Consider the following 25,483-nt stretch of genomic DNA (forward strand, 5'->3'; position numbering starts at 1 on the left):
TCCGAAGATCATAGTATGAACTGGAATGTAGCTTTTATATATATATATATATATATATATATATATATATATATATATATATATATATATATCTCATTACATTACAAATAAATTAATCGAAGCTTCTTGATTAAATAAATGGATCAACCAACCAATCCATTATTCTAAATTAGGTCGCTTTCACATAACACAAAATATGATTTAACTAACTCACCTTACAGCCTTGTTTCGATTATAAGCATAACTTAACTGCTAGATTGAATGAACTTATCCGACTAAATAATAAATACTTTAGCATTTCATGCCATTTTGAACTTATACAACTGTTTAGTTTTGTGGTTGGGCTGAATAATAGCTTTTGAACAAAATAATTTTAAAATAAAGTTAAATTAGACATATCATAAATTAAATTTATATAGAAAATCCTAGTTTACAATTATTAATTCTTACATTAGTTCTGACCCTGAAATATGTGGTTTTTTGGTATAACATTAGAACTTGGTTTACAATATTCTAATAATCCCTAGTAATTTCCAACTTAAGTGTCGGATACCCACCAACTAATTATAACTATTAATTGGTCAGTATCGCCGACAAGGGAGTAAACTGTCACAAAACCATAGAAAATAGTACGGTAAGTTACTTAAACCTCTATTCTGTAAACAACTGAACCACAGGATTTAAATTACTATTTGCCAAAGAAGGATGCAATGTCCTGAGCAAATTGGCGAAAGGTGTACACTTTCTACGTCTGTGGAAGCAAATTGGCTCGTGGGTGTGTGCGCGTGCGGGCGCTCAATTAAAGAGTGGCTATCAGAGCGTGACCTTGACATCAGCTGAGCGTGACCTTCAGGCTGCTCAGAGCAGTGTGTGTTCTGCTGCAGTCCGCCGCGCCGCGCCGCCTCCATCACTATCAAGGGTAACAACATACTCTTATTTATATTTACTTGACGTAATTAATATTTACAATTGTTATTAATATTTACATTATACTCACAAAAATAGTTAATTTGGATATTTAACTTTAAATTTGGTGTAGGAAATTATTATTTATAATAGTTTTATTATTTGGGAAATATAACCACACGGATTTTAAAATGATGTGCGTGAGATCGAGTCGTTTAATAAAAGTAAAATATTAAAAATCGTAGATGTATCAATAGCATGTATGAGGTAAGTATCCAGAATAAATTAACTGCTATACGCAAATAGTTTTGATGACAATTGATATTCGAATGACAAATTTAACTACAACAAGATATAAAGATGTTAACACAATAATTCCGCTGAACCCAGAAAATAATAGAATTAAATACTGTGCCAGAATAGTTAAATTTCAATACATAGATGTATATAACTAATTTAAAATTACTTTTAGTTAATTGCTGAATGAGTTTCCAAGCATTAGTCTCTACTCCTCAAGCTCCAATGTGTCTTGTAGAACTCTTCTCGGTCAAAGGGAGGCTTTTTTACGCTTTTCCAAGAACTATTTATTACAATGTATTTAATTTAATTGCTTTATAAACTGAGCAGTTATGGATCATCTGGAACTTTGCCAGTAATATTTTGAATCATATGGGTTTGTCGATAAGTTGGTGATTTTTGGTATTCGGTGTATAGTTATAATTAATTTAAAACTTCAAGTTATGAAAAGGTAGGTATAAACCCCACCGAATGTCGCGCAAAAGGCTTTGCTGAGGTTGTATGCAGAATTTTAAGTGTATTAGCAACATATTTTACTATGCAGCACGTTAAAATGACACATGGTTGCACTAAGTATATGTAAAAATTGATTGACCCTCCAGTTTTCAGAGATCAATTCTTTTGTTGAGATCATGGTCACCCAAATAAGCATTTGATTAAAGTAAAGGGTTCTATTAACGCTCACCCAAATCCTATGGAGCGAACGTACCATCTAAGTCGACGATGCCCATGTAGAAATGAAGGTCAAATGAATCTTTGTCGATTCGTCTTTGTCAGTTCGTTAGCGAGATAACGTGCGGACAGATAGACAAACAGACAAAAATTATAATATTGAAAAAACATTTTCTTCAGAATATTACCCGGAAAACTAGAGAATGGGACACATCGTTTTCAAGACCTATTACTATTTACAACAATATTCTAAAATGTTACTCGGAACTTTTTATTCCAAGATGAAAAATTAAAAGACCACGCTTTAAAAAAGGTAACATTTATATAGAACTATCATCTAAAACTATCAAATTAAAAATGCATCATTATTTTTGAAGGTTAATGTGTAAAATACTTACTGTACGACGACATTTGATAAATATATAGCCTATGTTAAAGCCTCAAAATTAGAAAAACATTATTAAGACCTAAACTAGCCTCTGATGACCTAACACAAAATTTAAACAAACCTTTTGGCTGTGAACACTGTGGTAAGCCTCGATGCAAAACGTGTAATTTAATAATAAATTAAAAGATTCTGTAGTAGCAAAAAAAAGAAATTATCCGATACTTGGTAAAATCAATTGTGAATCCAGCAATGTCATTTACCAATTGTCATGCAAAGTCTGCCCGAAAGACTACATTGGTCAGACCACAACTCCATTGCACATGCACATTGGCAGGAACAAAAGTTGCAGCGATACAAACCTTAAAGTTAAATACAACCCTATTTCGCCCCATTCAATGGAGCATAACATAAAATTCAATGAATGTCTTTCTTTAAAAAGTATTAAAAAAATTCAGAATCCCCTTAAACTTAAAATGAATTATTTAGAAATAGCTTATCAGAGGGTCCTACAAACTAAACTTCCGGATAGTTTACATTTAAGTTATGGATAGTTGTAGGTATAAATTATACTTGACAATTTTAATTTGTTTTGTAAAATATGTTTTATATGTTTATGTTTTTTATGTGTTATTTATATATACAAAGAATATAATTAATAAAATGAATTATTTGGTTCATTTAATATATTTTATCGTTCTATTTAGGAGTATTTCGCAATTTAACCCCTTTGATGGACTCAGAGCCAATAAATCTGGACACTATAAAGGACGGACTTGTATTTAATCGGAACTTCCTCACACAGCCACTAATAATGGACTTATACGAACCAAGTTTACAGAGTTTCTTAATGAAACTAATTTGGCACGAACACGATTTCGGCTCTAGTTCCTTCCAACACTTTAGACACATATTTAAGTCAGGAAACGTTCATCGGAATACCTGAACTGTTGATAAAACGTTCGGTTTGTTAATGAATTTTAGTTTTAAACAGTTAAGGTTATTTTGATCCAGTTAGTAGGAAAGTTCTGTAATTTTTATTGGATAGATGCTTAGTACCTCTGAAATCTTAAAGGAACTCTATTACGATGAAATTAATATACAATTGTTACAAATACATATTTTGGTAAATCAGTAACAATAGTTAACATTTTAATTTGATATAAATTTATCATAATAAAATTATCAAAATTAGTTATTCGGTTCTGCATTAAAACTATAAAATGATCAATTATGCAAGGTATATCAATCGTAAAAACAAGGTAAGAATACGCCATACCAAATGCTGCTTTGCTGAGATAACATGCAAACTTCCAAGTTTTTCTATAGATAAGCAGACATAGTATTTATAAAAAACTCTTTTACATAACCTTCCCCCACCTAGCAAGAAACAGTTATATAAAGTTAAAAAGTTATATCAGCCTGCCAAATCTTTATCTATCTTGCAGATAGTTATGCTACAAGTGTTAATTTATCACACGTTTAAATGGCATATTATTGCAGGCCTAGTATTTTTATTTATTCTGTGATTTTATCGTTGCCATCATGGTTACGCATAAAGATCTACATCAAATGCTAACGTTCATCCGAATTCCATGACTTCTATAACCCAATATCGAACTCGATATTCCTTGTATAGAAACGAAAGTTCATGACAAATTGTAAATCAATGTCAGTTTGATCGTTGGTTTCGTGTGAAAATTTGTTGAGTTCATCTAGCTATAGTTTTCGCTAACGCTCGGCCAACTAGAAATGGATTTTAATGTGTTTTCAAATTAAATAAATAGTCTATTAAATAAGGCTGCCTATATACCGTTGCTGGAAAGTCTTCTGAGTTCCTAGTTTTACATTATAGTATCTATTTTATAAATGCTAGTAATACATTTTTACATGGTTATAATTAGCTACGAGTCACGTAACAGCCTTTCCTGAAGTTGCAGAGAAACGTATGGTTAATTTAATTAGGCTGCACATGCTATTCTGTCACAGGTTAAACTTACGTATGATTTTATATTCAATCCTTTGACAAATCAATTTATTCTGCATTTTTCTAATTGCCACTATAACTACCTATAAAACCTTTAAACAATGTTTGCTAACGATCAGTCAAATCCCATAGCGTGAAATTTACCACAATAAACCTTTATGTCTCTAATATAGAAGTGAAACTTCATAGGAAAAATTTAGGTATGAACGTCACTTTGTTTCAGAGATTTCGTGCGGACTGAAAGAAAGGCAAATATAAATTAAATTTGTCCTGCCTCTCGAGTGACAGATTCGTCATTTAATCATCATTGAACTATTTGACAGTATATTATTTTATATGTATAGATTTTATGCAGGAATTCAATATTCACACCTTGACTTGTTAAGAAGCAAACGAACAATTGTAAGGCTTTACATTACATCGTTATAACATTTTTATTAAAACATTCGAAGAGAAAATAGAGTTGTACCTCTCCAAATAATCAGTTCTGTCCGGCTTTTTATTAAATTCCAAACTCATCTTCTCTTGTTATAGCTTATACAATGTCAGTTTCAGAATTCTTCACGACACGTTCGGACAAGCAGATCTCTGAGGAGACGTTTATAACCATTTCGACGAATCTTCTCTCGCAAATCCTCAGAAATGAAATGTCTCTTACTTATTATATTATTTTTAAACCATAATACACACAACAGCTTTTTCATCCTTCTCTACCATTCCTCATTACTGTTGCTGTATGCGGATCTTAAAACGCGTGGTAAAAAGGGATCCTAAGCACAGTGTAACATTGACAGTATTATAGTAAATGCTAGGGTAATATTTAGGGTTCCCTCACACATCTTTTACAGAACTAAAAACTGTGACCAACCTTTTTCAAAGTATTACAATTTTTCTTAATATCAGTTTGCTTGATGTTACATTGTAACTTTATTCTATTTTTATAAATTTCCAACAATATAATTCACAGTTATTTATCACTGGTCTGTTTATCACCACATTAAGACTTTAAATTCTACCCTCATACCCCCAGACAATTGCAGTTTTTTAAATTCATAAGTTTCTTTGATTTCATTAGCCAATATTGATTACTGCGTTCAAATTATTTCATATACTACCACTGTAACAGTTATATGCTCGGAATAAAACAAATGGTCAGATTATACAACATTCTGCTAAAACATTTTGCAGAATTAGTCTTCATTGGAGTATAGATTGCCAGATCGACCGAGTTATCCGTGAAAAACAAGTTTCCTTATGAAGATTACACAAATCCTTTAATCTTGTACATTCCTTACTAAATAAATTATTTGTTTTGATAGAGCATATTTCATTTTCAGAAGTCGAATAGTCTACAATTCAAAGACTACTTCTTATACACTGTATGAGAGACTACTATATGTCAAATACTGTATGAGAAACAGGGTTTTTCTGTTATGTTAGAGTTTAAATCGCAGGTTAAACCATTTTTAGCTTTAACAAACTATTAACAAAAATTAATTTAATTTTATATGTTATTATCAATTTACTTAACACATATATATTATCCATAAAGCACTATTCCTTTGGATAGTAAGTTTTTACATGAAAATTTCTAGTCTCAATGTATAAAAGAATAAAATACAGTAATTTACCGTTACAATCTATACGGATTAGTACCTATTGTACGTAGGTAGCCAAATTTTACGATAAAGAGGTCGGCTATGTCACATATGTTAACCAGTGAGTGCAGTAACATTGACGGGTTACGCATATCACACGCAGACCGATAAATCATAAGATATAATCATATAACCTATAGAGTATAATGTTGATTTGCATTAAAAAGAACTGTGATAAATTAATTTACTTTCTTAAACAATAAGCTAAAAAATGGGTGTAAAACTTTATCTATATTTTCTTTGCATTTCAATATAAACCATTCATAATGATTTGCCTTATCCACCGTGTAGTTAGTTTCATAGTAATGGTGCTAAATCCAATATTGAAGAAGGCATAAACATTATTGTTGAGTGAGCAAAAGCTATTAATTACGAGCAATTGTATTATTTTAATAATTGATAATAAGATATGTGATACTATAGTTTAAGCAACATTTTTTAAGCTAAACCATATATTACCTAAGTTATCCAAACCCCGTATACTATGAAATATTTTATTCACTCAGTACACATTTTCAAATTCAGATAACTTTGTTGATAACTCATTTCGTGAATCGATACGTATCTCCTCTTAACTTTGTGACAGACTTACGACAGGATGTCACGTACGTTAAACCTTATGTTACCCGATAATTATCCTGACAAGTTCCTGAGCTCATTTCATCAGAATCAACTTTGCTTCCATGTTAGAAAGTCTGACTAACTCTTCAGAAACTAAGTTAGTCATATAAATATTTAGGAGTTAAGACATAACTTGACAGTTGTGCAGTAGCCTTACATTTCCTGAGTTGTGGCGCAATAACCAAATTATATATAGTAAACGTGCTTAATATACAATTATCTCAGCTGTTGCAAAATAAATGCAAAATAATCTTTTAACTATTATTGAAACTATTTTCTAAATCAGTCAATATGTACGCAACTGTTTTAATAGGTTCTTATCTCACTATTCAGTATCTGAAATAAAAACTGTCAACGACCTTAAAACTTTCAGTTAATTTACACCAGTTTATATACTACTCTGATCTATTATTCCTGCTATAATTTGTAATTTTCAAGATGGATACCGTGCAAAATACTTATAAGTAGTCAATAACAGCAGTAATGCGCGTTACACATGGTCACTCCCTCAAGTTCTGACTGAGGCAAACTTTGTACGGCAATAGTACTTCCACAGGCCACTACAAGTTTACTAGCCACTCTCATTTCTATCGTTTCCAAAATAGCGGGCAGTCAGCGTGTAAATCTAAATTTACACAGATATTCCATGCATATTAGTTTAAGATCACGGCTGCTCAAATATTCGATGTTGTGTGGTTACATTCATATCAAACATCGCGGAGTAGAATAAGTGGCCTTATAATACTTGAACGTTTATAAAAAAAACATTGTACTTTTAATTTTTTCAAATATTAAAAATGATTAACTGGTATTATGCAATAATCTCAACACCACAATTGTATACGTACATACCGTTATTATTAATGACAAAAGGCTCAAATAATTTCAATTTTTATAAGAAATTTATGAACTTATTACCATTTTATACCTTACAGGTCGTAAGGTTCAACATAAAAAGTGCTGGTCGACTGGCTGGTCTGTTTACTTCGGAGGCTAACTGTTGCAGTGGGTGGTGTTTCCTTAGTAGTAGATGTTTTGCAAGCCTAAACTTGAGGGAGTATGGTTTCCCCTGCGCACTTTGACTAGAAGAGACCAAGGCAGAGCTATCCTCCCCTTCTTCCAAGGTAACGTAACTGGGGTAGTGTCGGTTATTACTTATCATGGGATCTTGACAGGAGGTGGCCTCTACCACCAACCTCAAATGTCCGTTTAGGTCTAAATGAATTAATTAAATGATATAAAGCCTTAAGTTAAAAAATTAAGTTATAAACTGTAAATTTTAAAGAGGTATAAATGGTTACTTGACGTTACTTCCTGATGTTTTAATATGACAATGTGAAATAAATCTGCCGACTGTGCTGAAATAAATGTTCGTAGCAATTTACATCATATTTATTTTCTGCTGTGAGCGGATACTTTAATAACAGCGCAACATCATCTTATTCAAACAGTGAAACTTTTAATTGATACTTTACTGTGCAACCCTGAAACTAAGATAATATAAATTATTAAATATGAAAGTTGTTTATAACACCGGAAGTAGTAATTACAAATGTCAAACGTAGTCACAAAGTCAGTGAAATGTATTGATTTATATACAGATTTTGATTTGTGTGCGTTTTTTTATTTTTTTGCAAAACTTCTAGCACGTAAATGTAAAATTTATAATGAAATTAAAAATCTATATGATAAACATGAAAACAATGCTGTAGTAATCTGGGCCGACACAAGCATATAGTTTATCATAAATCTTTTAAATATTTTCCATAAATATGATTATGCTCACTGTCATTAAGACTTCACTTAATTATAAGTCTCATATTATTAGACATGTCGTTTAGTCAGTGAAACTAGTTTGAGATATAATCAATCTGTACATTTTATCATATGTTTTTGCTTTATATCTGGAAATTTACGAAGTTTCCCTCCACATCTATACCTTTTTACTGTTTGAAAACAAGTTTTTGTAAGATAGTATGTTAATATTAAACAGATTTACTTAGATGGCTCTAGAGATATATTGCTTTTCTTGAGATAAAACGACTAATAATAAAAATCAAGTCTTGTAACCATATCTTATCTCACTACTCCACACCTGTAATTCGAGACCATCTATAAGGAGTCAACAGAACTCAGCTACGGACATTTAGAAGAATACCTATCATCTATAAAATGTTACTGCACTAGTTTCAATAACGTATGGAAGGACCTTAACAGTTGTATCGTACCCAATACGAATTTCCCCAACAGAAAGGTTTCTAATAATCCGGCTCTTATTGCACTATCATAATGCTACATCACACATCATAATCATTACCACGGGAGTTTATAATACAACACAAAAATAATTGTAAAATAACAAATACGCGTAATACATTTGACGTCGGTATTTCTTCATTTTAAAGGCCTTCTGAATGATTTATAAACTGAACAACAAGTATGGATAGAAAGGGGAATGCTCATAGAGAGAGAAAGGGTTCAATAAAGTAATGATGCATTCACCTTGTATATATCTCATCCTTCCAAAGGTCTTTCACACGGTCGAGACACTCTTACACTCTTACTATATATATATTTAACGCAGAAAATGGGGGTTTCATGAATACCCGAACCTTGTGTGCTAATGAATTTACTTAATATTGAAATATATAATATAGATATAGAGAATGTATAATATAATATATAATACTAAATATAGACAAAATATTTATATTTAACTAATGGAATCATGGTGTATAACTCAAATAAAACACGTTTTATCCATAGAGAATAAGTCCTTTATAACTAATTGAAAATAACAGTTACTTTTAATATATAATTAAAAAATAAAATATTATCCTTTATCTAATTGGGGTAAACAAAGGTTTTTTAGTGTTATCACACGTTTATTTATTACCAAAACTTGTTATTACGTTTGCAATGACGTAACAATGTTCATTTACTTAAGTATTGTTAGAAAAAGTTATTCATTTGGGGAAAAACTTTTAAACCCGATACTTTAAAACATTGTTTTTCTGGCTAAGCATTAGTGAAGTCTATAACTCGAGGGGATGAAAAAAGTTTTTTCTCTCAGGCTGTCTGTTTATTTCTCTCTGTCTGAGCGCATAATAGATAGAAACTGTCATATAGACTTGGTATGTCACTTAAAATTTTATTTCTTCATAGATAATATCGGGTTCAATGATGGTCCATGCCAATCAATGAGATTTGGCTGAGCGTTATCGAACATTTGTAAAATGAATAGGCACTGCATCACTTGTTACCTAACTATTTGTAAGAAATCTCGAGAAATATTTCATCTGTAGACTTCAAATTGTGCATTTAACCTTATTTTTACATAGACAGAATAATTTCAATGATGGTTCAATGGGATTCATGGAATTTGACTAAGCGTCATTGAAACATTTTAGTCATTACGCTGAAACAGCTTATCTTTTATGTGTCGCAGGTATAAAACTATCTTTTCTGTTTAGTCTTAAGCTATTCTTGGTGGAACATATCAAAAAGGAGGTGGGACGAGACTTGACATTTCGCACGCACTTGAATAGGACATCAGAATAGTCTGCTTACAGTGCATACAAAAGAGAGACAAAGTATAATAAAGGACATAAAAGAGATAAACTTCTTTGTCATGCTTTTATCTGCAAATTGATTTAAGTTCAAAATAACACTCACAGAGCTGAAGATAACGGAAATATTAACGAAGGAAGGTTTAAAGAGCTACCGGTTAAACCTCGCCTTTTTCTCTGCTCGATATTATCACGTTCTCCATTTTGAATAGCCCTTTCTGTTGCAGGATAGCATGCGGATATGGACGAGAGGGTTTTGGGAGATGTGCCTACAGAGGGCAGTGAAGGAGGACGCAGATTCGGCATTTACAGAGCCCACAGTCCCGACCCTAAGATGAGTAGTATCAGCAAAGTGAGGCTGGCGTTTGTCATAGCCATTGCTGCTGTTGTTACTTTTGCTGTAAGCAGTAATCGAATTCCTTAAAAATTTCAATTTAATTTAACGTATTTTTAAGTAGTTAGTAAGTTAATATTTTTAATAAAATATTTGTTTAACATACATAATAATACAATAACACATCGATTGGATTTATAATTTTTATTTTAAACTTCTTTCTGTATTTTCTTGCATCCATAATGGCTTCAACTTATATAGTTAATAGATTTAAAATAAAAAGTTTAAAAAATGTCTTTAATTACCATGAATTATAGTTTAATTCTAAACTGGATAATTATTTTTATATCATGTGTCTGGTTGTCTTCTACTTATTGTAAAAATAAATAAAATAGAATTATAGGCATTTTTTAATTAACTGGGTCAATAGACATAGCGTATTGTGAAATACATTTTCATGCATGTATTAAGATGTTTTCCATATTATTCATTTGAGCGTGATTTTCAAATTGGTTTAATGAGAGTAAAGAGTGATTAAAAAACTACCTATTTGGTAATCGATACAATATCAGACATAAATGCAATTGGATGTGGCAATATTTTATTGTAAATTTGCAATAATATATTTCTTCAAAGATTTTGTTCTGGATAGTAACTAAATAAATACCTATTGTATTATATAGTACTGATGGTCTTACACAGTAATAAAATCGTACATTGCAGTATTTGATTTACGTTAAGGGCAGGTATTTGAAAATTGAAACGAGATTAGTTACAGCATTATCTCGTCGTGTATGCGACGTGACAGCGCAACGTGTATGGTTTCCATCAGCACAAGCGCTGCTACAGAAGTCTGGAAAGCCCAAGGGATGTAAATCGTACCAATGTGGAATCAAGATTCGGCTTACATTCAGCTAATATATTTATAGAAATAACCAATGTTATAAACCAGGATACTTTCAACTTATTTTCTTCACTTCTTCTAATCACTCGGTTATTAAATTGTAGCTCTTTCAAACGATGAAGTGGGACACGAGTTACATATGACAGAGAATAGACAAATACTTTACCAGTCCTCCATTTCTTATTAATCCTTGACATCGATGTACTTAAAAGTTAAATCATCTCTAAAAACATTGATATATATATATATATATATATATATATATATATATATATATATATATATATATGTAAACAAATCAAACTATTTTTTCAAAATAAAGATAGAACATTAGCATAAACCTTATACTATAATTAAATTACGATTTAGGTAGCTGAAAATCTATAAAATCGTTTATTTTCATTAAATAAAGAAAAATAATGGTGTCTATACCTCACATATCCGAAAATATTAATATCCTCGCCATATAGAGAATTAAAAATGTTGAAATCTTCTTTTTAGTTTATAGTAACATAAATAAGGACTTTTTATGGATTCCAAACTTTGATACACACCGTTCGATGCCCTTAAATATATAATTGTGGTACAAGTGAATTGTGAGGTGTCTTTTGATTTCAATATCTTTAAAATTGGGGTGTCGCGCTATGTAGGTCAGGTTAAAATGTGGCTACTTACCACACAATGGAGATGTAAAAATATAATTTTAATGTAACTAAATTGTTTTTCGATTAATACATTTTATATCTCACTACACAAAACATGTAATTTAATTTAGGTTAGGATATTATCTTGTTTAAATAGGTACCGTTGATGGTAATGGATTTGAACTGTAAACTTTTTAAAATGTTTGTATATTGAGCTTTTATTTTAAAAGACAATACTAATTCTAAAATCCATTAAAAAAAACACTTATTATTATACTACATATCGCAAAAGAGGTTTTGAAACTCTCAGCTGGACAATAGGTTAGGTACGTAGATGAAACCTATGGTACACCACGTATACCACAGTACTTTACCACACATTAATCAAAATTGTAATCGTGTTTCAGGTTTTCTTCCCTACGATACAATACGCATCAAGGGCAAGCAAAAAGTCTGTATCGTTGCGATATCCTGGTAACATAAATAGGTCTTTGGATAAAAATCCATCATCTATAGTTAAATCTTCGAATTGCTCTGCAAGTGTCTTTGCATTCGGACATGACTGTAAAGAAAATTTAACCAAGTCTTCTATGAACAATTCTTTCACGAGTGACGTTGATATTTCAGTTTTAGAAGTAAAAACTTTAGACGACATCAGTAAAACACAAATCCAAGACCTGAGCTCCGATTTGAATAAAGGCGCTTCTGACACACATACCTTCAAAGTCCAAAGGTCAGGAAGAAGCAGATGGCCCAATTTATCAACTCCTTATCCTTATTATAACTTACCAAAACCAACACCCTCGACCACTGAAATGAACATTCAACAAACTAACATATTTGCTATTCCATCAGACCTTATTAGTGATAATTTTTTCCAGTCACACTATCCAAGAGTAAACTTTACTCCTCCTCCTTATGTTTTCACTCCGTACCCAAATTTCACTGATAGCTATGCACAGCTGTCTCCTTATAAAACACCTAAAAATAGCAGTAACTTCGATGAAGTTATGACTTATTTGAAAATGAACGGAGCAGCGGACAAACTCTCACAGAACGAGATGAGTGAAAATGTGTTACAGACTCGAACAACAACGATGCGGGTTAGTGGAACCTATATCATGCCGTTCGATAAAAGGAGACCAGGAGAAATTATCGTATCTGGGACAGATGAAGACGAAAATGGTAGTCCATATTACAATGGACATGCTTACGTCACCGATCCATTTCTAAAATTCAGACCTTCAAATCCACTAGAAATAAACCGATTAATACCTATAAAGTCAGGATTGGATACTGGTCCTCGATTTCGAAAACCGATATCTTTCGTGCCAACGTCATCTATAGCAGTAGACATCACTCCTCCCCGTCCGCCCACTGATTCAGAACTTCAGTCGGTTAGAAGCCATACGGTGGCCATCTTTCACTCACCTGCTACAGTACCGTCTAGACCACCGCTGTTGCAGAAGACGACACCTGCCCCTACGAAAGAGAAGTCCATGAGTGTTACTCTGGACATATATCCTGTCACAATGGAGACTGACTCAGGTAACTCTAGCATTCTGTAAGGTCTGTTTTATGAGTACCTTTGCTGATAAGGTTAATGCATGCTAGCAAACTTGTGAACTGCGATCTCGCACTAGAATTTGCAGATCAGCCTTGCTGCTCTTACCAAATATCTAGCCAGTACTGTCTATTATTGTATTAAGGAAGATCCGAAGCAAAATATTAATCCTTTTCCGAAAAGAAGGTCCAATTTACTTTTATATTTTTGCTTCACTTTGTTAGAAAAATTCATACTTAACATTTACTGCTATCTTAACAAAACCTATATTTCTCACAAACTTTTTTCATATAACACGATACAAGAATTTTCACCTTGAGTATAAAATAAAAATTCTTAGTTCTAAAAATAAAAAGTGACATTGATATGTATGAATTGCTTCTTAGGTTATTGAAAATAAGGGCGTTCTTTAGAATTAAAAAACAGAGTCATCTGAATAATTTCATTATGGAAATTACGAGAATGCCCGTATAATGGTTACAATATGGTTGTGTTTTTTTTTAATTTTTAGCCTCAGTTTTTAGTGTTCAACTAAAATCTCACCTTGGTATTGATTTTACTGCGACATTACTAATGACTTAAATAACGTTCTTAAAACATTGGTTTACATCTTGACACTTCATCAAGTTTAATTTTATTAAGATTGTCATATGTCTATATCTCATATATACTTTTAAGGTAATGGATTTTTTAACGTACTTACATAAACATTTTGAGGGATAATAAACGAGTTCTCTGAACTAAAAATTTAGTGTTTTATATTTTTATGGTGAAAGTTTAGTAATCTCAAATTTTTTCAGATAATTAGATGATAGAAATAAATATTGTAATAGTTGCGAGTTTAATGAAGATACTTATACATTTCAATATAAATGTTAAATTCATGAATTAAATGTTAATATTGCACATAATTGTCATATAAACCCTGAATAATATGCTACACTAGCAAAAACAGCAACATAAACAATCTTATCATCTCAATATTGCCAAGGGAACAAGTCAAATTGCAGTGTATGAGCATACAATACAGTTTTACTTTTAACGATGATGGATTTTCCACTAAGAAATAAATCACCAATCCAGGCTTGTCTTTGTTGGAGTTAAAATGGAAGAGGGGTTGTAAAAAGGAAGTATGATCTTAATAATATGCATACATTTTTTAAGGATATTTTTCATTTTCGCGCTACTTGTTATTTATTACACGTCCTTAATATATTCATACACGTGTATAATAGATGCATCGACGTCTACAAACAGGATAGTGAAATCTTATATCCAATTTTTGGCACTGTACAACGTTGGAAAATACTGACTTTACATTTATGAACGTGCCTGAAGATTGTTTTTAGCGTGCGAATCTAAAATATGATGTAAGAAAAGAAAGTGTCAATGTTTACCCTCCCGAAAAAGTCTAGTGTGAAACTAATAATAGCAACATTTTTCTTCTTCACACAAAACATTAGATAGTTTTCTTGTTAAATTCAAATTGGCTTACGGCTTTTTAACTAATTCTCAGTGATATCACAATTGGGAAGAGGCGTTTATAAAGAGTTATCGTCCGTTGAAAAAAAATATTAAATTGTTTTAATGAGAGACCAATTCACCATGTTTGAAGAAAAGTTCAAACAACTACCTTTTTACTCTGCAATATGGTTATTTTGAAGTATTTACTATTTAAAGTTTGTAATTTTTATCAGACCATTGTAAAATCTTCGAAAAATGTTGTCTTAGTATTACTTTATTAGTAACTATATAAATTAGCATTATAATAGTAAAATAGTGTTTAGTACTAACATTACGGTAATTTTGACTCAAAGGTTTCCAAAGAAAATGTTTTGAATTTACTTCTTTGATTTTTAAAATTCAGCAGTTCAAAAACAGTTCCAGTGTGTGTATGTGAATGTGCCATTGAAGCATTACTTGCACGTTATCTCGAGAAGGGATTGAAGAATAGTTGAGATTTAACATCAGCGTTGACACATTGAATAGTAATATAAACTCTCAATTTGGAATTTAAGTACAGTGCAATTCAGAAAAAAATTAAAAGAGTTGAGAATCGTTTTTTCATCTGTGCAAAATAAAAACTCAGTTGAGCGCAAAAAATATAATCCAGAGAACTATATGTGTTCTAACACAAATAAAACTCAGATGAAATTTAGAGGTGCGCATAATTCAATTTCGCGAAGTCTGTTACGGAAAGAATAAGCATACTTCTAGTTTATGATTATACAAATACCACAAACCAACTATGATACTAAGAAATTCTAATACGTTTCAGAAATAAACAACGCTCCATCGGCTCCACCATGGAGAGAGCGTGGACGCCCTAACTCCAAGTGGAGGCCTAAGTCTACTGAAAGGCCGAGGTGGAAGCCCCAGGCTACAAGGAGGCCAGTTCCAGCCCCTCCAAAACCACCTTCCAGACAACCACATGGTTTTACATCTTAATCTGTATCCAAACAAAAGAAAAACTTATTCGCCTCCCAGGTCTGTGTTCTGTGTATTGAGGTAACTGTGTAAATTAAGAGTCAACTTGAATTTTCAGCTATGTTTAATTTTTTACACTCGCTCATAGGAATATAATAGCAAATCTCAGAGGTTTACAATAATTTACTAAAACTTTTGTTAAACAAAATATTTTAGTAACTATAGATTTTGAAACGTAGTAATACTGATATCTTTTATAATGGAAAATGTACAAAAAGTCCTGTTACTTCATAATCTTTCAATCGTCAAAAAGAAGAGCATGATTGTAAACTGATCATCGGCATAGGTACTCATAAAATTATTACCTGTTAATTTGATTTTGGAACTAAAGACAAAAGAAAAACAAGCATTGCGAAAAATTAACGCATTCATCAGTTTACTAGTTAATATTAATTCTAAATTATTACAAACATTTCTACATTTTAATCACTACTACTTGTATTTAGACGACAATCTATTGCTTACTTTTTCTTAAGATATCCCCTATGATGCAACTTATTCTAATTACTTAATTAGAATAAGTTAGTTAGTTAGTTAGTTGGTTAGTTATTGTATATGATTGCTCTGCCAATCATAGTTGAATTTACGTAAGTGGGATATACTCCTTCTTAGGAACAGGAATTAGAGAATAGAAAGTAATACTAATATAACCTTATTTCCATATTGATGCTGAAGATGGAGAGAATTACTAATAACATGCTGTAGATCTGTGGAGAGCTAACAGGTATGTAGTTAATGACGGCGTTAACTGAAACGTTTGACTCCGCTGAATGTAATCATGCCTCAAAATGATTGACAAAGCGGAAGTTACATGTTTGATATGATCTCCTTCCAGATCGTTTGTTTCATACAGTCTGTGATGGATATAGAACAATTTCTATATTTTTATTTGAAATTAATATTATTAAAACGACTTAACCTCAAAATGTATGTAATCTTTTGGAAATCTTCAAAACAATTAATTGCAAAACACCTTGGGGAAACACGTAATTCGTTGGTATATTAAATGAAACATTTATTGTTTACTTGGTATTTCATGATTGGGGGATTGACAATAACTATTTTGGCTATCATTTGAATATTTAAAAAGTAGAAACTATCACTTTTAAATTATAGATAAGAATATAATTAACTTATAGCACACAGTTTACTGTGTTACTTTTAATATTTTAGAAGAATGAAGTTAAAAAACATATATTCGTACATAAAACGAGTTAATAATACTCCTTAACATAATATCTAATTTTTCATGTATTCTTGAGTATTTAAATGTAAAAATATGATTTTTATAAGTTTATAATCATTTTAAAATTTCATTCGTTCTAAACTGATAATGTGTTAACATTTCAGAAATAACGCTATTCTCTAATTAATTCCAACACATATACACATATAATTCTTACAAAATTATTTGTTGATCATTAACAGACTATTCTCTAGTCTTAAATTGTATTGTTGAATAACCAGATATTCTTTATTTCGTTAAAATTGTTTTAAGAATGAAAGGACATTACCAGATCATATCTGTTATTGAACGTATTTCAATTCAAATACCCTAAATATTTATATATTGTAAATATATTTATTACTTAATCTATTTTTATTAAAGGCAAATCGAAAATTCATGTTGCTAAGGATTGGTGCACAAAAAGTCCTTGGCCAACCAGGACTCAAACTTAGATCTCTTAATATTGTTGAGCGAGTATACGTCCACTATGTTAAAGAATGTTCACACTCTCTGTGACTCAATTATTTTAAATTTGGATGTTTGTGTCACACGTTTTGGCAAGAATATATTATGTATGCAGTCTAATTTAATCCATACAGCAATGTTAAAACATACACTGGAATACCGCTGACACAACTGCTGGTTTTGTAGGGAAGTAACAGGCCTTAATATTATACACACAATATCTTCACACTGTAAACTGTTTGACCGTTGAGCCTTTGAACTACGCGTTTTCCATTTCCGCCACATTCCCTCAGGAGTTCCTTTATTGCTCTGTCTGAGAGCACCACGTTTATCTTTGAGGAATTACATCAAATTTATTTCCCCTCTTTTCGTATTATACGAACGTGTTGTGCTATTTTTGTAACTGAACTTTTCCCGAACAAAGTATGAGCTCTTATAATTTCATTTGCGAGCTTATGTATCTTACAACTACAAATTCTATTCACTTTTCATTGCTGAATCATGCATTAACATTTTTTAACAAAAAGTTACTGATGATTGCCAGTTATGATAACTGTCATAATCGATACAAACTAAACAATATAATTAGATAACAAAAAATTGTGTTGAAATATTTTAGCTTATATATTAATTTTGTAGTAGAAGAATATCAATATTGACCACTGGCTGAGGGATTACTGATAATCCACACGATAGGATAAGGAAGCTCGATTGGTCAAGAGAATATCCTTTTCGCTGGGATTGTTTGGATAAGTAATAAATTATGTGTGCAACACTCCCCTTGCACACAAAGCAGAAGCAAAATTTGACCCGATCACAGATAGAATCCTATAAACATTGTAATTGAGTGGGGCATGCCCAGTCTGCAGATTATATAATAATCAGATATCCGGTCTTACGAGTTCAAAAATAGCATCGATGTCAGTCGACGACAGGTTTTTGCCTATCTCAGACCTTTGAGAATTTTTCTGTTGGGTCTAGTTTTACAGTTTCACATTGTGTGTTATTATGTTTAACTTAAAATTAATCCAAACCACAATTATTGTCGGGCCTTTTGAGACGTGACACGCTTTCTTATCCCGCCAACCTATGTGCTGTCTCATTCCTATGACTTGCTCATGGTCTGGCACCCAATTGACAAATATTTTTATTGCCTTTAATAAAATAATTGGAAATATGTCTGTTTATAGGAAAAGTCATTAAAGAAATTCAAGTAAATTATAAATTAAAAAAGTCAATTAGGCTACCAAAATTATGAATGAATTGCTCAACTCACAACCATACACAAATCAGGTGGGGTAAGTAAATATGGGCTAAATGGCTTACGAAATACAAGACATTGAACAGCCAACATTTTAAAAATATAGCCAGAATATTAAAAACACAAAGCCAAAAATTATTTTAGTTAAAATAAGTGAATATATTGTGGTTAACAATGGCTGTAAAACTGTGGAGAGTCTACACAATATTACAAACGATGAATACACTGCTGAGAGACCTCAGTGTATCTTTACTGTCCGATAGATTCGTAGAATGCAGAATCTTGGCTACTGATACTACTGTAATACGAACCATCAAGTAAAACTATTTAATTTTTAACAAAGGTACGGATTTTTGTCCCGTTTTATAGGATTGTGTTTTTAAATATTACATGTTTGAAGGTTTAGTTCTTTTCTTATGTACTAAGTACATGCTAAATGTTTTAAATAAATATTATTCCATTAAATTACAGGAGATCAAGAGTAGAGAGCTCGTCACAGCTGCGTAACAAGACGACAATGTCAGGTGGTCAGTTCCTTGCTCGAAGTTCTAGTAAGTTCATGAAAATAACATTTCAAAATATCTCACTTAGACAACAAGAAACGTCGTATGATGTTTATTTATTCATTAAAAGTAACAGGTCACGTTAAATAAAATATTAACACACACCCATTACTCTGAAATGTTATAAACAGAGCAACTGTATTGTTCCTTAAAACAAAGAATCCGTATTTTAAGAAATGTTATAAATGCATAAAATATGTTATGCTAAAACCTTTTTAAAAATTTTAATAAACTGACTTCATTGCTTGTACTGAAGTCAAGAAGCTAAGAATTAAAACTAAAGTAAATTTTAGTTTGACAAAATGAAAATTACTCAAATCCAATACCATAGAATTTTCAAAGGCGTCACCAAATTTTATGGGGTAGATGTATTAGACAAATAATTCTTTGGTTATACGTTTTAAAACCTATCCCCTTATAGCGGTACTTCTAAATATAAAGTACTATGTACCATAAGCAATGAAAATAAACTTTCAGATTTACAACTTTAAATCATACAACAGTAATGTACACATTCTAAAGTTTAATATTGACAGGTACTCTGTATCAGCCGTTTTATTCCATGAATATACAATACATATCATTATACTATTTGTTTATACGTATATTATGTGTTTCTTGTATGAAAGTATAAACAGGTATTTAATGAGCATTGCCAGAGAAGTAGTTCAATAACATCAATGTGTTGTTTAATTTACCCAATAAAATTAATTATATTTCATTATATTTAAGATTTAGCACCGACATCAAGAATTGTGAAAAACATATTTAGTAACTAATGTAGTGTATTATTTCCTGTAATTAGGAATACAGATTAATATGTTTAGGGACTGCAATGAAACATTTGTTACATCTGTTTAGAATTTTTGTTATTTTGGAGGAGGACGTGCAACTCTTGATGAGGCATTCATTTAACCTTGACGTGTTCTGTAATGTATTGAGATATTTCTTGCCACCATAGATATTTGCTGTCTTACTATTCTAAGACAGATTTCACAATGCTTCCAGTCAAAATGTCGTTCAAAAAATTAGTAGTATAACAGACGGCGTATTCCCTAGACTCTCGAAGTTAAGTTATGGTCGTTAAAAGAAATATGCATGTGTTGGTAATATTAGCAACCTATTCCATCTCATTGCTACATGCCATAATTAAATGAATTACTAGTACGTCATTTGGAATGCGAAGCAAGGTGAGAAACTTCTTACAGCAACACTGAGGTATCAAAAGTTGATTTGGAAAATTCCAATCTCAGCTCTTAAGGTTTCATCCTGCATTGCTCCAGATGGATTCAGCAGAGAAGAACCTCCAGCATCACTCTGAACAAAGATGGATTCCACAGTATTGTAAGGTAGGTTATTGTAATCGGAAGAAACTACAACTCGGCAACTTATTTTGTCTTTTTGCGTTATGTCACGTTTAAAAGTACTCCTATAGGAGCGTATTCTGGAATCTTGATGTAGACTAGGAAACTTCCTAGATTAACTGTGAGGTAATTTATAGTGAAAATTTCCATACTCCATAATCAATCCAGTCCTGATACTGCTTTCCCTTCCAGGTTTTATTTATTGTCTCCGATTTTAAGAAAATGCTTCTCCGCGATTTGCTGTGTCTGTCTTTTCCATATGCTTTTATATGTAAAACTTTTAAAGCTATTTCCTGGTCAGATACTTGTCCATTCCATAAAAAATAAAGTGGGACTCATCTTTCGTTTAAATGAAGTTTCATCCACATCGGTTCAGTAGTTTCGAATAATACATTAGTGACAATTCATAAAAAGACGAGGAGTAGTAGTAGTAGGTCGAATTGTGTAACCTCCTCCTTTTTATGTCGTTTAAAAATAACACAGCTTCCTTTATTCCAACTGAACACAAATATTGGACTCTGACCGAATGTTCGAAATACACATCTGTATTCTCGAAATATTGGTTGAAAAAAATCATACCGAATTTCTTCGTCCGTCTCATTTGGAGTTTTTGGTAAATGGATGTCTACTATATCATCCCGCACGAAAATATTATTATCATCTTTCCATCTTTATTATCAATTCAAATTCTTTGGGTAGTTATATACTGTACAATAAATGTTTTATCTCTCCCAGATAATATCACAATTAATGTCAAACGCGATCGCTTTTGGGTCGAAGTTAGGACCTTCTGCTGAGGACTAGGCGGAAGTGACGGTTGGTGGTTATTGAGGTCGCATTTGGGGTAACTACACAATCATTTGAAAATACTTGGGAAGATTCCCAAAGCAAACGACTACAGATGTGTTATAATTTAGTATTTATTTATTGTTTGATTTATTAATCTTATTTTAAAAAGAGTCCAAAACGTGAGAAATTAAAATAATCTGCTAAGAAATAAAGTTTTAGTTAAAATAATGAAAAATTGTTGGATATAAGATTTGTAATAATATATCGATATGATTTCAGAAAATCCTGAAGAAGAAGAAGAAGAAGACGAGCAAGAAACAACTACTGCCTTGCCACTAGATAAAATAGAAGATCAAAAGGTGACAAACAACAATCCAGTTCTGGGTTTCGCGGCCTTGTCAAGCATAGTGGAAGATCAAATTACAACCTTAGAAAACACCGAATCAGGAGGAAACAAGAGTAACATCAGCGCTATTAACCATGTCAATAAAGCAGAAGAAACACATGACAACAATAACTTAGTTCGTGACAGGGAAATCGAAAACTCTTCTTCACTCAGAGTTGAAGGAAATGATTCAGAAACAATTAATGACGTGTTAAAAGAGTTAAACTCAAACGAGAACGATCAATTTGGCACTACCGAAATTCCACTTGAGGAAAATCCTGAAGGCACTTTTGTCTCTTCTTCCTAACTCATTGCTACTGATACAGTGTGTTTTTGTTTGAAATTGTGATGTTCGTTTAAGCATTTTCTTTTAAGAAATTAGTAGTATTTACAGATTTTAAGTACGTATAGGAAATAATTAAGGTTGTATAATGCAGAATTGCTCTATTATAACAAATTAGACTTCTTAGTTTAAATTTCCTTTAATATTTTTTTTGTTTTTGTTTTATACTTTTTATTATACCTTTTATTATACCTTTTTGAAAACGGCAAAGCCGAAATATTAAAGGAAATTTAAACTAAGAAGTAAAATATTATATATATATATATATATATATATATATATATATATATATATATATATACACACACACATATCATGATTCTTAAGGCTTTATTCTAATATTAATATTACTCATAACGCAGTGTAACGTGGTTAGATTTACTTACTTTCGAGTAAAACCACTAATCGACATTCAGGCTAGTAACATTTGTTTTAGAAATATGATTCCTTTGTATTTTATATTAGTCTATCACAAGAAACGAATCTTCTAAAATATTTCACAAATGACCCAAAATTATTCCATTTATTGCTCAACAAACGAAAACACAAAATAATAGTTCTTATCATCACTGAAAGAAAGACTTTTTAATTTAATTTTCTAATACTTCTAATGTGGAGCATCATGATAAACGATATGAGGAACATAAAGACATAGAAAAATCAGAAAGTAACATTTTTGTGAATAAGGTTATATCACTTCCTTCAATCCTCATTGTTTGGTAATGTTTGGCATTTATTTATCAACAGTTTGACATGTACATGATAGATCTCCGGAAACTTGTTATTACGCCCTCTCATGTAATGCATATCAAATAGTGTTCAGTTGCGTCATGCACTCATTGTTAGTCCAGGAATCGGAGGTAAAGAGGTTAAGCTCCTTCATCTTTGATACTACTAATCGCAGATTAATACTGGAGTCTTGTGTACAGATGAAGTGTTATCTATGATTGTAGTGATATGAGTGGAAATCAACCTACAGTAAAATAATGATACTGGGTTTTATACAAGAGTATCATTTACAATATTTAGTTTTAAAACAAGGTTGGTACTGCACACAAGCAAGAAATAATGTTTCTGTCACTATGCGCATCTACTTTGTTTATTGGCTCAAAGTAATTTTATTTTTCAAGTATGGATTGTATAACAATATATTTAATATTTTATTAATTGTAAATAAATTATATCATTAAAATAATTTCCAGATTTTCATATGACAAATTTAGATATTTAATAGTGTTTCTTTATATGAATATTTCTTATCAATCGAAAGCTCTTCCTCTTAAAATGTGGTATTTGTGAATTTAAAACACATCCATAATTTTGGGGAAATGGCCAAGTTTCAACAGTGACAAAAAGTTAAATTCTACTTCCTAGAAACGTGTCCCCAGTTGCATCCCTCCAACTTTATCCATCAAAAACTAATCACAGTGTATCCATACTTTTAACTCACACTGCATAGTAGCTCCAGAATTAAGTAATTGCAATGATTGCTATTGGTGTTTAAAAGTTTTGCAAAACAAGATTGAACACATTTTTAGATTATCAATACCTTAATACCCAATGTTTTAAACGCGCACAAGGTTAGCTGTAGCAGTTAATTGGCAATAGTAACCTCTGTAGGAGTAAATATATAACACTTCCGGTGTCTTATGAGTAAAAAGAGAGGGTCAAATCTCCACTTCCATAAGGTCCTAAAAACATGAGATCTTTGTTGTTCTTACAAATCTGCTCCTCCGCATTCCGTAGCAATCAACTCATTGGGCCAAAATACCTTGTACCAAAAAAAAACTGATTCTTATAAACAGACGGAAATTTTACTGAGTTTAGAGACACCTGTATCGAGCTAAATCACATAATATTAATCACGCCTAAAGCTTTCGTAACTGAGATTTTATCACGCTTATTTATTACGAACGTGTCTTGGATTCCCTCAGATCTAGACAATGTTTTAAGAAGTATTAAAATTCCACAGCCTGTCTTACATCGTTACATCACGGCCACCTGACCAAGCTGTAGAGCTGGAATGTTTTTGGTTACATCCACTTAGATATAGAAATTCCTTAAAATTTCTCCATCGTCAATTTGTTATTTAAATACCATGAATAACTTGTGTGTTAAACGTTTTAGATGGTAGTGTTGAGTATTAAAGATTATTCATGGATAATTGATTAAACTGGAAGACCCATGTTGATTACGTAAAGAATAAAATCCTAAAATAAACTGCGGTTTTCTATCAAGTCAGACCTTTTTGCGATGCTAATTAACAAAGAAAGTTAAACTTTGCATTCATTCATTCTAATATAGATTATGCTTTAAATTTATGGAATTTGATGCTAAGCTTCTAGTCTGAAAACAATTATAATCGAACGAAAATGTTCATGAATCATAAACAATAGGAGAAAAAAGAACTTATTTACAAAGTTTATTATACGACCGCTGAAATGTTTATATACCTATAAAGTATTAACAGTTGATTATAATATGAGTGACAAGCAGTGAAATGATATCTGTAACACCAACATGGGTTTAAGACATAGATTAAATGCTTACGCACCGAGACCTAATCTCATTTTGTATTATGAGGAGTGATTTACGTATCTAGTACTAAACATAACATAAATTTGTCAACCGGTCTAAGCCTTTCTATAGATTATTGTTAGTTTTAAGATCCATGTGCATCACCCCACACAGGTTCTTAGTAACCTCATATTGCAGACTTTATTATTCACAGGATACCGTAAATATGCATATTTTAATGTTTTGACTAATAAGGAAATGTTATTTTAACTATGGAAACTTGGAGAAATACAGGGTGAGTCAGAAATTTGGTAAAATATTTTAAGACGGGATTCTAGAGCTAAAAATAAGAAAAAATGTTATATAAAGGTAGGTCCGGAAACGCTCCATTACTGAGTAATGGCTGGCGAAAGATTTTGCTTTATTTTTAGTTCATCTGGTGAAATTAAGTGATTCTGAAAGGTTTTGTTATTACTTTTTAACTCAAATAAGATGGATGTATAAGGAAAATCACCTGAAAAATCAAATAAAACCACTCTA

At 31.4% G+C, this 25,483-nt stretch overlaps 1 protein-coding gene across 1 annotated transcript; it reads left to right on the forward strand.

Moving 5' to 3' along the window:
- The first annotated feature begins 866 nt into the window (after positions 1–866).
- On the forward strand, positions 867–22,036 carry LOC124357075. Its single transcript, XM_046808492.1, has 6 exons — positions 867–919; positions 10,323–10,495; positions 12,385–13,525; positions 15,820–16,028; positions 19,454–19,533; positions 21,978–22,036. Exons 2-4 carry the CDS (start codon positions 10,337–10,339, stop codon positions 15,987–15,989), a joined length of 1,470 nt encoding a protein of 489 aa, XP_046664448.1. The 5' UTR covers positions 867–919; positions 10,323–10,336; the 3' UTR covers positions 15,990–16,028; positions 19,454–19,533; positions 21,978–22,036.
- Positions 22,037–25,483: the final 3,447 nt, after the last annotated feature.

This window comes from Homalodisca vitripennis, chromosome 3 (assembly GCF_021130785.1).
Source record: "Homalodisca vitripennis isolate AUS2020 chromosome 3, UT_GWSS_2.1, whole genome shotgun sequence".
Classification (NCBI taxonomy): domain Eukaryota; kingdom Metazoa; phylum Arthropoda; class Insecta; order Hemiptera; family Cicadellidae; genus Homalodisca; species Homalodisca vitripennis.